The sequence below is a fragment of the Balaenoptera physalus genome (assembly GCF_965194825.1).
Source record: "Balaenoptera physalus genome assembly, chromosome: 9".
Lineage (NCBI taxonomy): Eukaryota > Metazoa > Chordata > Mammalia > Artiodactyla > Balaenopteridae > Balaenoptera > Balaenoptera physalus.
In genome coordinates, this window is record NC_138888.1 from 101,103,467 (window position 1) to 101,116,558 (window position 13,092).

At 41.5% G+C, this 13,092-nt stretch overlaps 1 protein-coding gene across 2 annotated transcripts in view; it reads left to right on the forward strand.

The window, feature by feature from the left end:
* COL9A1 (collagen type IX alpha 1 chain) overlaps nucleotides 1-13,092 on the forward strand; it is an 86,378-nt gene that overhangs the window by 26,212 nt on the left and 47,074 nt on the right. For both annotated transcript variants that reach the window (XM_082474204.1, XM_082474203.1), the window contains 9 exons: nucleotides 670-744; nucleotides 985-1,020; nucleotides 1,160-1,222; nucleotides 7,558-7,611; nucleotides 7,876-7,911; nucleotides 10,075-10,098; nucleotides 10,465-10,518; nucleotides 11,785-11,838; nucleotides 12,482-12,514. In XM_082474204.1, the coding sequence (XP_082330330.1) occupies nucleotides 670-744; nucleotides 985-1,020; nucleotides 1,160-1,222; nucleotides 7,558-7,611; nucleotides 7,876-7,911; nucleotides 10,075-10,098; nucleotides 10,465-10,518; nucleotides 11,785-11,838; nucleotides 12,482-12,514 (429 nt within the window). The remainder of the gene's footprint in view (nucleotides 1-669; nucleotides 745-984; nucleotides 1,021-1,159; nucleotides 1,223-7,557; nucleotides 7,612-7,875; nucleotides 7,912-10,074; nucleotides 10,099-10,464; nucleotides 10,519-11,784; nucleotides 11,839-12,481; nucleotides 12,515-13,092) is intronic.

Here is a 13,092-nt window from a genome sequence, read left to right on the forward strand (position 1 = left end):
ACACCATCAAAGCTGAGCTGCTTGCAGCCGATAAAAGGGGTCACCCCCTAGGGTCAGCCTGAAATTTGGGGTGTTTCTGAAGCGAGGTGCCCAGACCTCCTGCAAGAGGATCGCTGCAGGCGGATCTGAAAGGAGGCCAGGCGCTCGCTGGGTCTCACCGCTTCTCCGCCCCATCCTCCCTTGTCTGTCCCTGAGAGGATTCCCCCAGCTTTCTCCTGAGCACAGGAAGGTCTACAGAATGACACTGTGGTTGATCTGGGCGGGCGCGCCTCCGCTCCCACCTGTTCAACTTTGGCCAAAACACTGACCCGCAATCACCGATTAAATCGAGGTGTTTATTCAGTGACCACCATCTTCAAGATCGAGTCCCTCGAGGAAGAGGCCCCCTCTTCCTCACAAGCCCCCTTCGGTTGAGTGCTCTGTAGACGTGAGGACTCCACCCTGGGGGCCTGGGTTGTGCTCTAACCTCACCGTCAGCCTCATTGGGAACCTTGAGGAGGGGAAGAAGTCCCCTTGGAAGTTCGATCCCCGCGTGTTATGCTGGGTTCAAACCCCGGCCTCTGCAGGGCAGTGTCTTTACCGGGCCGCGCCGGGGGCCTCGGGCCCTGGCGCCCAGTTTCGCGTCGTTGCCCCACGTGCTCCACTAACCCGTGTGCGCTCTCTTGTCAGAGGGGCCCCCCGGGTGAGCAAGGTCCTCCGGGGCCGCCGGGCCCCCCTGGAGTCCCGGGCATCGACGGCATCGACGTAAGTGTCACCTTCCCCCAGCGGCTCGGGTGGGTTCTTTGAGAGCGCCCGGAGCCCCCCACCCAAAGGCGGGATGCCTGGGAATTTCGGAGGGAGGAGGTCACGTGTCCTGTGGCCCCGGTTGGTCACGGACCAGCACCGTTTAGCCCGTCCCCGTCCCCGATTCGTGAGGGGTTCTCCCGGAGGGGTCCCCAGCGCCCCCCTCTCACGGACTGCTCTCCCTTTCCTCCCGTCCTCCAGGGTGACCGAGGTCCGAAGGGTCCCCCGGGCCCCCCGGTAAGTGGATCAGCGCCTTGGCCCTCCACTTCCTTCCTTCCTTCCGACGTGGTCTGCAGCCACGTGCGTCAGAAGAGTTTCAACTTTGCCCCCTTTTCTCTCCTTTTTTCTCTCCCTGCCTCGCGCCCTCCCTGCCCAGGGCCCCTCGGGAGAGCCGGGAAAGCCGGGAGCTCCGGGCAAGCCTGGCACGCCGGGCGCAGACGTGAGTAGTGGGAACTGGGGGCGCGCAGCCGGGCCCAAGGCGTGTGTGCGTGTGTGCGTGTAGAGAGGCGCAGGCTGCAGGGGTGGGGGTGGCCGTGGTCCCAGCTGCAGCAGGGCTGTGGCCCTGAACTTGGCCTTGCGCGCGGGCTTGGCACGGACGGACGTGGCCGTTTCTGCGCACGGGTCTGCGGGGGTGGAGGCTCCGCGCAGCTCCCTGGGGAGAGCACGCAGCGCTGGCATTTCCTGCTCTCGGAAAACATAGGTGGGTACCGGTTCCTGCCTCTAACGTCCACTCCCCTGCTCACCCGGTGCCGGGGAGGAGGGATCCGACTGGCCTCTGCAGGGGCTTCCCAGCAAGCCGTCTCTGCCCTTGTCTTCCGGCACCCCCTAAGTGCATTTAGAAAGAGAACCTGCAGGGGAAGGTTCTTGAGGTTCTCCTCCTAAATCCCAAGGAAGAGAGAAGAGAAAGATGCTCTCGAGGGGAGGGTCTGAAGTGGGTGGGGATGGGCGGGAGCAGGGCTGGGGCAGGGAACTGGTCAGTACGCGTGGCACAGGAAATTCGAAACTAGCCCTCTCTCTTTCCACGGGTGTTTTCTTGGCTGACATCACTCCCAGAAATAAGCTGACTAGGGTTGCTTGAAGACCGGGAACCAGCAACCTCTCCCCAACCTACCCACCAGCACACCTGCCTTCCCCCCATCGGAAGGACTCTCAGATGCTGTGTGATAAACCTAACACTAAGTAACATTTCTTCAGAGTAAAAGGACTTCAGGCCTCTCGGCTTCTCTGTCCGTACACTGGACTAATATTTATTGAGGTCTCACTGCAGGCCACTCCTTGACTTTGCCGCTGGATACGAAGTGAAGTAAGATCCAGCACCTGCTCTCAGAGAACAGACAGGGCTGGGTCCCTCAAGTTATCCTTCAAGTTACCATTTCATGTGGTTTCCCCGAACTAAGGACTTTTCTAAATCAAAAAAAGCACCCGAAAACCTATGATTATAGATTCCGAGAACTTTTGACTGGAGTTTAAGACAGAGCCTTCATTTTGAGAAAAAGAAAAACCAAACAGCTAGATGTTAGTGGTTATTAAGATGTGCTTTCTTTATCAAGATTAGCATAATGAAAATATTTGTCTTTGCTATTCATTGCCTTAGGAGATATTGACTTTGTTTTATGCTTCAAGGGCCCTAGTTTGAACTTTCTATGTATGCAAAGTGGCAGTGCATGAGGTTCCCAGGGACTAATATTTGGATAATATGAAGTGAATATCAGCCTAATATTAGTATAATACAAACTGAAATTATATAACTTGTTGGCTATCAAGCTTTTCTTTGAAACTCCGTGAATTACTTATGACACATTATAACAAAAAAGTCTGATAAATACAAGGCCACTAAGTAAACCAGTAGCCCAATATATGTTGGATTTATTTCTGCATTCCTTTGAAACGTGGACCTTGTTTTATGTGAAAAGAAAATTGATGATTAAATGACTATCATTATTATTGATTTTTGTGGTGGTTGAAGCATAAACCAATGACCTGAAGTCTTGTCTCACTATTGAGTTGCCATAATTTCAGACAGAGGACTAGAATTATCTGTGTCCCAATTTCATGGTGCTTTTGTAGCAGGCGCAACAAATTCTTCTTTACCTGTAAAGAAGAGTAAAGACAATGCCTGGTTTTGCTTTAAAGTAATTTCCACACTTAAACAGAAACTTGGGATAAATAAAAGTTCTTCAAAATCTTCAGAAGTACAATGTAAATAACACTTACAAATAGTTTTTTTTTCTTTGTCTATAGTTGCAGTACCACAGTGCAGATTTCCAAATCAGATTTCCAAAGTTAAAAAGTGTAAAATAGTAAGGTTTCTTATATCATAGAACTTTGACCCTGGAAGGTCCTCAGGGAGAAACTGATGAGGGCATTGAATCAATCTTCTGGGATTGCAAAGGAAAGCAAGAGAAAAAGAAAAAGAGAAAGGAAGAAGAGATAAAGTAAGAAATTCGTGTATGTGCCAGTATTTTGGGCATTTTTAGAACTGAGCAAAAAATTAACTATACTAATTTGCATTTGAGTAGAACTTTTTTTTCAAATGCAGTCACAAACATTATTTCCTTTAACTTTACAATAAGCTGGAAAGTAGGTTTGGCTAATATTATTCTTCACAGATAAGGACACTGAATAATTATGAGGACGAGTAGTTTCCCCAGGGGCCCAGAGTTATTCAGTGGCTAAGATGGTGAAAGAAACCACATTTCTTGATTTTTAGAGTCACTTTCTTTCCAGATAGCTTTGCCTCATGCAGATATGAATTGAGGTTCTTAAATAGATGAATATTTGGAGAAAATAGGGAGAAAAAGAATGATAGTGAATTTTTGTTATCTGAATTACCAACCAAGAAATATGATATTAAAAATTCAATGGATAGTGAAAATATTTTGATATTTTATAATTACTTGTAAATATTGGTATAAATTTCATGTTCACCAAATTTTGAAATGGAGCCACATGCAACTTCCAAGATCCTGACCTGAAAAGTTTTTTATTCCACTCTTTTGACACATTTGACATTTTAAACAGACCTTTTACCCTAAATTGAGAATAGACCTTGAGACTAATGAAATACTAGAAACTGGATCAGAGTTTGCTGTTTGTCTCTGGGCTTGAGAGCTAAGTAAGTGGGAAAGCGTAAGTTGTCTTTCTTGGTAGGTGAACCTAAGTGCAGTGGTGGGACCTGAACCCTCCAACCTTGGTTCATTGCAAAGCTGTATTTTTTGGTAATGTTAACAAATGGTTAATCAGATGGTGTTTGGAAGGATCTGAAAGGAACATGGCTTAAAGGTAATTATCCTGAATCAAGTGGATTTTTGACAGAAAATGTAAACGAGTCATGGCAGCTAGTCTTGTAGGGTTATGTGTTGGGTCTCTTGAGCTGAGTGGTTGGAATGTTGGAAGGAAATTACTGTTGATGGCTGGTGTGCTCTGCCAGGCAGTAGCAGGCAATTTCAGAACACAGTTGGCTTTAATATCATCACCCCATATAGAACTTTATCTTCATAAGCATTCATATGAAAGCAATTCTTTCTGCCACTGGCGATATTTTCCTCTAGTCATTTCTTTGACAAATAAGAATGATTGCAAGTTGGAGTTGTATGCGTGCATCTGTAAATGTAAATTGTAGGAGATTTATGTACATACATATAAAATCCCTCCTTTCCTGCTAAGACTTTAGTAAGTTGATTCTTTCCCCTTATAGACATGTAAAATTAAAGAGGTCAGAGCTTGGTTGGAAGCTCTGCTCCCAAAGGACAACTGTGCTGTTATCATTCATCACTTACATTCTTACAGGCACTTTTGCTGTGGCATGCTTAGTGAGCTCTGTAAAGTAGTATTTTGTTTTTCATTCGTATAGCATCCATCTCAGATACAGAGAAGAGGAATTAGCATGAAGTACAGGAATTAGAGTTAAGCCATGCTACTTTTTACAGGAAAGAGGTTAGAACATCCTCTGAATGTATACAACTATCATCCCTGATAGATGTTATATGATTAGGATAGTGAGTCATAAAGAAACTACTCTGAAAGGTCAGTGTAAGTGGAAATAGGCAGCAAAAAAAATGTGAGGGGGGCCGTGAAGCACAGTGCCTGTGGTTAATACGTAGATTTTTTTGCTTGTTTATTTGCAGAACCCCTTCTGAATGAGGTTTTAAGCTCCCAGAGGGCAGGAGACATCACTTCATGTGAACTCTTCATTAGCATCTAGTGTAGTCTGACCACACAATAATGCTGATAATAAGAACAGCTAACATTAACTCAGTGTCTGCTCTGTTGTAAACACTCTGTGTGTAATATCCCGGTGAATGTTCAAAATTACCATATGAGTTAGATATTATTATACCTATTTTACAGATTAGGAAACTGAGGCTGCATACAGTTGAGCAACTTGCCCATGGTTGCACAGGAATTAAGTGCCAGAGTCGGGAGTTGAACCAAAAGTAAAGATGATGTGGAAGGACAGGTGTGAAATCCCTCCACCCAACAGGCTAACCCAAATTAGTTTATTCAGTAGTCGTGTACTGAGTGTGTGTTAGATGTCGGGACAATGTGCTAGGGTTGTAATGGATGCAGTCCTGTCCTCATGGAGCTTATGCTTTTCTACATGGCTAGTTCTTAAAAGACTTCACTGGATCATTGGACACCAGAATGTATTTTCATTAATTCAAAGAGCCTCCTAGTGATTAGACATAGTTTATCATGTCTTATGGAAGACGGTATAAATAAGAAGTGACTGGAAGCAGCCTCCAGGGCATCCAGCCATTCTGCTTCCTTATTATGGAGCTGAAGTTCTACCGTATACAGTAGCTACTGTCCTCCAACCTTGTCAGTTATTTCAATCACTGAGTGAAGATGGTTAGCTGGCTGTGTGTGTGGGAATTGACCAGGATTGGTCTTGGAGGGTATATGCATAGAGTGGACATTAGACGCCCCATTCGTCAGACATGCCCTGAGGTTTATAAAACCCATGTGCCATATGTGTTACCAGAGTACCCCTGCAGGAATGGTTTGTTTGCTGAAATACAAAAGCCAGCGTTCCGTTACCATAGGTGCTCAGCAACTAAGATGCTGGGGCCTGTTCCCAAGTTACAGCGTTACAGTTATACTGGGGAGATTGAAAATCTAAGTCTGTCAGAAACTCTTCCGTGTGTGTTTAATAACTTTATTCTTTGCTAAATTTCCAGTAGTTAACATTTTCAACTCATTCTTTTCTACTTCCTTTGATTCACTCTTTGGAGTTATGAGGGAAATTAATTGATGTAGAGGAATGTAAAAGTGGTGATCAGTGAAATAGTTTTCTATATAAGCTACATGACTGCATTTTCTTGATATTTATGCAGACTATGACAGATTAAATATAGATTTTGGTGATTATTTTTAAGTAGGGCTTTCATATTTTCAAGGAATCCATCCCTCAATTAATATCATTTTAGTCTTTTTCAAAATCTTGATAATGTATAGGTTTTATAAGGTATTTATATTGTATATGCATGCATATATGTATATGTACATATATGTCTGTATATATCTATAGCTACACATACACATATTTGTCTTTAGCAAGGTGTTCCCTTCAAGATTACATTATAAATGACAACATCTGAAAGTAAAGAAAAAATTAAAAAGATAAAAATGCGTCTTTACCTGACGTGGAAATTTGGATGTACATGTAGTGTTATCATGCTTTGACATCTATTAAGTCAATTACTGTGAAACACATTTATAACCATCATATGTAAAGCTAAAGCAGTTATTAAAGCATCACTTCCAAACATTGCCATTTTCCCTACTAATTTTCAGTAACTGACTTAAATTCTGCATAGTGAGTGGCACACGTGAAAATGTATACTTAATAATTAGCTGTTTTACTAAGGCAGATAACCTAGAAACATACATGTTCTCAAGTGATTCATCTTTAAAAGTTAATGTATTCCCTAAGCAGTCGTCTTTGCTAAGATGACTAGAGAGCTTTAGACGGCTCTAAGGCAATAATGAGATTGATTAGTTTTAATTACTATTGAAGGAACATTTTAACTCTCAAGACGTTATTCAGAAGCTACAGAGAGGGCTTCCCTGGTGGCGCAGTGGTTGAGAATCTGCCTGCCAATGCAGGGGACACGGGTTCGAGCCCTGGTCTGGGAAGAGCCCACATGCCGCGGAGCAACTAGGCCCGTGAGCCACAACTACTGAGCCTGCGCGTCTGGAGCCTGTGCTCCGCAACAAGAGAGGCCGCGACAGTGAGAGGCCCGCGCACCGCGATGAAGAGTGGTCCCCCGCTCGCCGCAAATAGAGAGAAAGCTCTCGCACAGAAACGAAGACCCAACACAGCCAAAAATAAATAAATAATAATTAAAAAATAAAAAGCTACAGAGGCATACAGTATTTTTGTTTTATAAACAAAGTAAAGGAGGTACATAAATATGGCTAAATGGCAGAGCCAAGACCTGTTGTCCTATCAGATTTACCTATTAGAACACTGTAACTATTATTTTGCATTTTTCAAAGCAGAGACAAAAGTACTAAATTATTGAACCCTGTGATAAACAATGCGTTTAGCAGGAAGTTAGGAATAGGATAGAATTTATCAACAGAAAGTAACTAACAGGCTGATCTTAAACATTAGCTTTGAGAAAGAATATGCAAAGGTATTTCTTTACAAATATTTGTACCATACATAGGTAACCATCCTGTATATAATTAATAAATTAAGTAAAATTATCCACTTAGTGGTTTGTGTAAGGATGCTGTATTAGTTCTAACACCATCTTGCTTTATTAGGGATTAACAGGACCTAATGGATCTCCTGGCTCTGTTGGACCGAGAGGACAGAAAGTAAGTTAGCCACCTGGTATTAATTGCTGGTATTAATTAAGTGTGGAAGCATAATTTCATTGTGGTGTTTCCAAATCAACTAACAGATTAGTTGTGAAGTAGCTGAAATACACTTGTTCAACTAAAATCGTGTTTCAGTTGAATAAAATTACATCCGAAACACCAGGATGGAGTGTTGTAATGATCTCAATATTTACGCAGTTTGCATACTTACGTATTCATTCTACTAAAAGCTAAGTACAATGGAGCTATTTTTATTTTTAGGGGGAACCTGGCGTGCCGGGACCTCGTGGATTTCCAGTAAGTAAATGTAAAGTGACGTGGTTGATAATCTCCTATCTTTAGGTAAAATTCTGCCACTGTGAAATTTTTCAATGTAGTTTTCTACATAATACACATCACAAAGGAGTTAATGACTTATCTGCTATGATAAGCATTCTGACTATGAGTAGAGCAATTTTAGAGCTATTTGAATGTATGGTGTAAAATACATACATCTGTTTGCAGGTGGCTTTTCCCAATAGACATCTCCCTCTCTGTCCCCACTGATGGAAAATGTTTCTTGCATAACAACAGCAAATCTAAGTATTCAGTGTTTAGACCTGGGCATCACCCCACTTTCTTCACAACTGGTTTTATCTCTAATGAAATATTGGCTGTCAGATATGTCAGATATCATCACCCACCTGGTTCCCTGGCAAGTCTTTTTCTACATTGCACAATCTGGCAGACTTGTGTTATTTCAGTCTACAAGAGAACTGGCTTCTCAGGCTGCTATCTTTTTTTCTATTTTGCTCTTCATTCCTCTTTTGTTCTTGTCATGAATCTGTATTTTTCCTCCTTGTTTTCTATTCTCACTGTTTTCTTTGCCTTATTTCAGTGTCTGTCAACTTTTCCATTGTAAGTCTATTTGCAGAAGTGAATATCTTGCTGGCCTTTCTCCCATATTTTCAGCTCAGAGCTCAACATCTTATAGAGATGCTTTTTTTTTTTAGATTTAGTGAAATTTATCAAACCACTAGTTCTCTGATAATGAAATAACTTATTGATTACTTCGGTATTGCCAAGCAGAACATTTATTCCCCAAATTGATCCACATATTAAAATGTTCAAATAGAAGTAATTTTTCAAAGAATGGCTTAAAAAAGTCCCACTTATCATTGAAACATACTGGTCATGTGAAATTCATGCTTGTTGTGGCTGCCTAAATAATTAGAAATAATAATATCATTATCAGAGGATGTACACTGATTCCACTGGGTGCTTCATATAAGGATATTTTAGAAAAGGAGCTCTGGAAGTATAAGCTATCAGGAATACGGTATCAGAGACAGTTATGAATACAAGGGATTCAAGCCAACAGAGGAGAGGAAACCCAAGGCCGGGAGACTGACCCTGGAAAGCATAGAGAGAATAGGAGCTCTAGGTAGCTGATGCTCAGTTTTATTAGGTTCAACAAGCGTAGAATTAGAGCTTCTTATGTACTAGGCCCTGTGCTTGGAACTGAGGTTGCGAGGCTGCAGAAGGCGTGGTTTCAACCCTTGATTACACGCAGTTCAGCGTTGCTCAAGAGATAGAAAATGTAAAGGAGCGTGAGATGGGGTTACCAGCTCTAAAATAAAATTCAGTATACTAAATTAGGATCCATTGGAGGTTATTTCATGAGTGACACCGTTTCATTTTCAGTATCTCCTGGATTTGGGGTCTGGACATATAGCCCTACCTGTCAAAGGGTGTGTTTCTAAACCCTTTTCTTCTCCCCCGCCTCTCTGTGCTAAAGGGAGAGAACTTTAGGAAGTTCTCTCCTAAATTAGGGAGAGGAAGTTTGGGGAACTTCCAAATATCACATTATAAACTTTAAAGCAGTATTGTATTGCTATTAGTGTAGGTTTCTTATAAAACACGACAAGTGATACCACTTATATGCAGAATTTAAAACATGATACAAGTGAACTCATTTACAGAACAGAAATAGGCCCACAGACATAGAAAACAAACTTATGGTTACTAAAGGGGGAAGAGGGGGAGGGATAAATTAGGAGTTTGGGATTAACGTATACAAACCACTAGATACAAAATAGAAAATCAACAAGGACCTACTGTATAGCACAGGGAACTATATGCATCATCTTGTAATAACCTACAATGGAAAAGAATATGAAAAAGTCTGGTTGTGCCTCTTTGTGAGTAATGGTATTTTGGTTTTCTTTAAAAAAAGTTTGGAGAAAATATTACTGGTTAGCTTAGACATCAAAAGAATATTTGAGGAGCTGAAACAAATTTCTTCCTTTAGAAATAGAGCTGTGTTTGCTTTTCTTTACCCAGTCCTTTCTGTAGAATGAACATCTTATGTTTATTTAGTGATAAACTTTATTGTTTATTTTTGAACTGAGTTATTTCTGCATCCGTATTTACACTAAGTATGGGTCACGTACCGTAACAACTTTTATTTTAATCTTTTAGGGCCGTGGTATTCCTGGACCTCCTGTAAGTATTATCTCTTGGTTTGTTTTACATAGTCTACAAAAATGGCCCATTTCTCAGATCCCAGCCCTAGGCTCCAGCTAACACTGTACCCAGTGGTGTTTATAGTGTCCTACCTGAATGATCTTAGGGGGCTACTATGACAGCACCCCTATTCTGCTAAAAGTATTTTATTAATTTAAGGAATTTCTGTTAATTTAATTAATTTCTATTTAAGTAATTAAAATTTGGTCAAATGGGTCATCTCGTTGGAAACCAAAGCTAGCACAGATACGTAATTCTAAGTCAGTTTATCGTATTTGATATCACTTGTCATAGATTGTAAAAACATCCGTAAATCACCGTGTCTCTTTAATTTGTTGACTGCAGGGTCCTCCTGGGGGAGCAGGGCTCCCCGGAGAGCTTGGCCGTGTTGGACCGATTGTGAGTACACACACACACAGCGCATTGATAGACATTTGCTGATTTAACTGAAGATGTTACTAGGGAAGGCACATTGCCCTAACTGTATGCTTCCCCCTTCAAATCCAGGAAATGGCAGATGAATTTCATTCCAGTTTATAGTATTGACAAGGACCAGGGTAATAATGCTCCCTCGTTTTTGTAGAGTGATTTAAATTTTTTCCCCGAAGTTTTCAGCTAAACTTTTCTTCCCAACTTCTAGAATTAGTGATCAAGTCGAGAAGTGTCACCTTCGTTTTACAGACTCTCAGCCAGGATTGGGGTCCAGTGTCTTTTGTATTAGTCTCTCTGCAGGAAATGAAGTGAACAGTCTAAAATTACTACCAGGTACACTTATGTTAGGATCATGAAATCATAATCGAACTGACAGAACTTAACTTTAGTCAGTAAAGAGCTGAACTTCGTGGAAGAAATTGCTGGTAATGTGTTTGATGTTAATATTCAATAAATATTCAAAAAAAGTTGAATCATTGATGTTATCTGAATGATAGGTAATAGTAAATCCATTGAGAGTCTGTAGGTGCTACTGTTTGAAAAATTTATTTAGTGAATGATGAATGAATATGAAATGATTGTAAAATTGATTGTCAGATGCTTTTGACTTCTTATGATAGAACATTAGGAAGGAAAAGTTGTGCCAGGAGTGAACTCTGGATATTAAGTCTAACTGGAATCCATTTTCATCTGAATGAATGGCATATTTGAATTTAGCCATCTTGATCTTCTGTCCCAATTGCAAGAGTGTGAAGTGACAGACTGAGTGACAGCTTCTGGGTGAAGAGCCCCAGGGGTCGCTGGCCCTGCAGAGGTGACGACCTTCCCTGCTGCAGCTTCAGGCAGGCGCAAGCCTTCCTTGCTGCTGTTAGCGGGACGGCACTAGCAGTATTGGCTGTTCTGGTTCCCCTGAAAATCAACTAGAAAAACACGTAGTGTTTCCAGTTTGTTTGCAGAGTAGATAAAGTGATCATCCTATAGAGAAGAACTGGCTTTTTTCCCCAAGTCTCCCTCTGCCTTGTCTTATTACTTTGGTGAGACCGGAACTCCTTTATTCTTCTGGTTTTGTGGAGGTAATTGGATTGTGGGTCCCCTATCGATTTTGGTGGCAGGTCCATGCAGGCTGAGCTCTGCAGGGCTTCTAGGAATGCCAGTTTCTCATGCCTCACCAGTTTTATGTGCTACGTTTTGACATGTGTATAACCACTGTGTCACAATTTTCAAATAACTTAGGGTGACCCTGGGAGAAGAGGACCACCGGGCCCCCCTGGTCCCCCGGGACCCAGCGTAAGTTATTTGCAGCTTGAATTTCTCTGCGTCTGAGAGTTGGGATTAAAGAAACCTAAGAACCAAAAATGGAAGTACCTTTAAATCAAGTCATTGTCCTAAAATTCCAGAATGACTATGATTTTTTCACTTATTCAGAGCTGGTCTTTTTAGGCCAGAATAGTAGAGAAATCACAAGAATTTAAAAGATGGTTCTCACAGGGAATGGTTTACTCATTGTATTTGAAGTGCTTTGAGGGTTGTGATTTCTCAAATGTTCAAAACTTGGACATATAAAAGGAACGTTTTCAAAGGAACTAGTTTTTACAAAGGATTTACACAGTTAAGTACTTTTTAAAATGCGGTTAATTAGGAGATTATCCTTATTTTTAATTTATGATTTAGAGTTCTCCATATTTTCTATTCTCTCATTTTATTTCCCTTCAATCCCCTGAAAGAAATAATCTACTGCAATTTAGGTTTCTCCAAATAGAATAGGCCAAGTCAAGTTTTTAGAATGTTAACATATTATATGCTATTTATTCCTTATAGGTTATTGAACAAATACATTGACTGTATTTTTGTCCAATGAACTTTCTGTTATTAGTAGTTTGAATGAAAATGTTTCACTATATTCTTAACTTTAGTATTTTCTTTACTTTAGGGAACAATTGGCTTTCATGATGGAGATCCATTGGTAAGACGTTTTCCTTTGAACAAAGTACAGTTTAGGTCAAAGACCAGGAATTCTCTTTAAAAGGTGCATTCTCTTTAAAATGACCTCACTGGAATATGCTGTATTTCTGTCTTTTACTTTACTCAGATAGCAGAGCAGTCGGCCGGACTGGTGACCTGGTCACTTGTGTACACTCAGAAAAACCATTTTTCATTATAGAAATATCTTTTTTTCCATAATCTTTTTACTTTATGACTAAGACATGCTTTTTTTTTTTTTAATTGAGGGGAGAATTTCTTAAATTTATTTATTTATTTATTTTTGGCCGTGTTGGTTCTTCGTTTCTGTGCGAGGGCTTTCTCTAGTTGCGGCAAGTGGGGGCCACTCTTCATCGCGGTGCGCGGGCCTCTCACTGTCGCGGCCTCTCTTGTTGCGGAGCACAGGCTCCAGACGCGCAGGCTCAGTAGTTGTGGCTCATGGGTCTAGTTGCTCCGCAGCGTGTGGGATCCTCCCAGACCAGGGCTCGAACCCATGCCCCCTGCATCAGCAGGCAGATTCTCAACCACTGCACCACCAGGGAAGCCCTAAGACATGTTTTT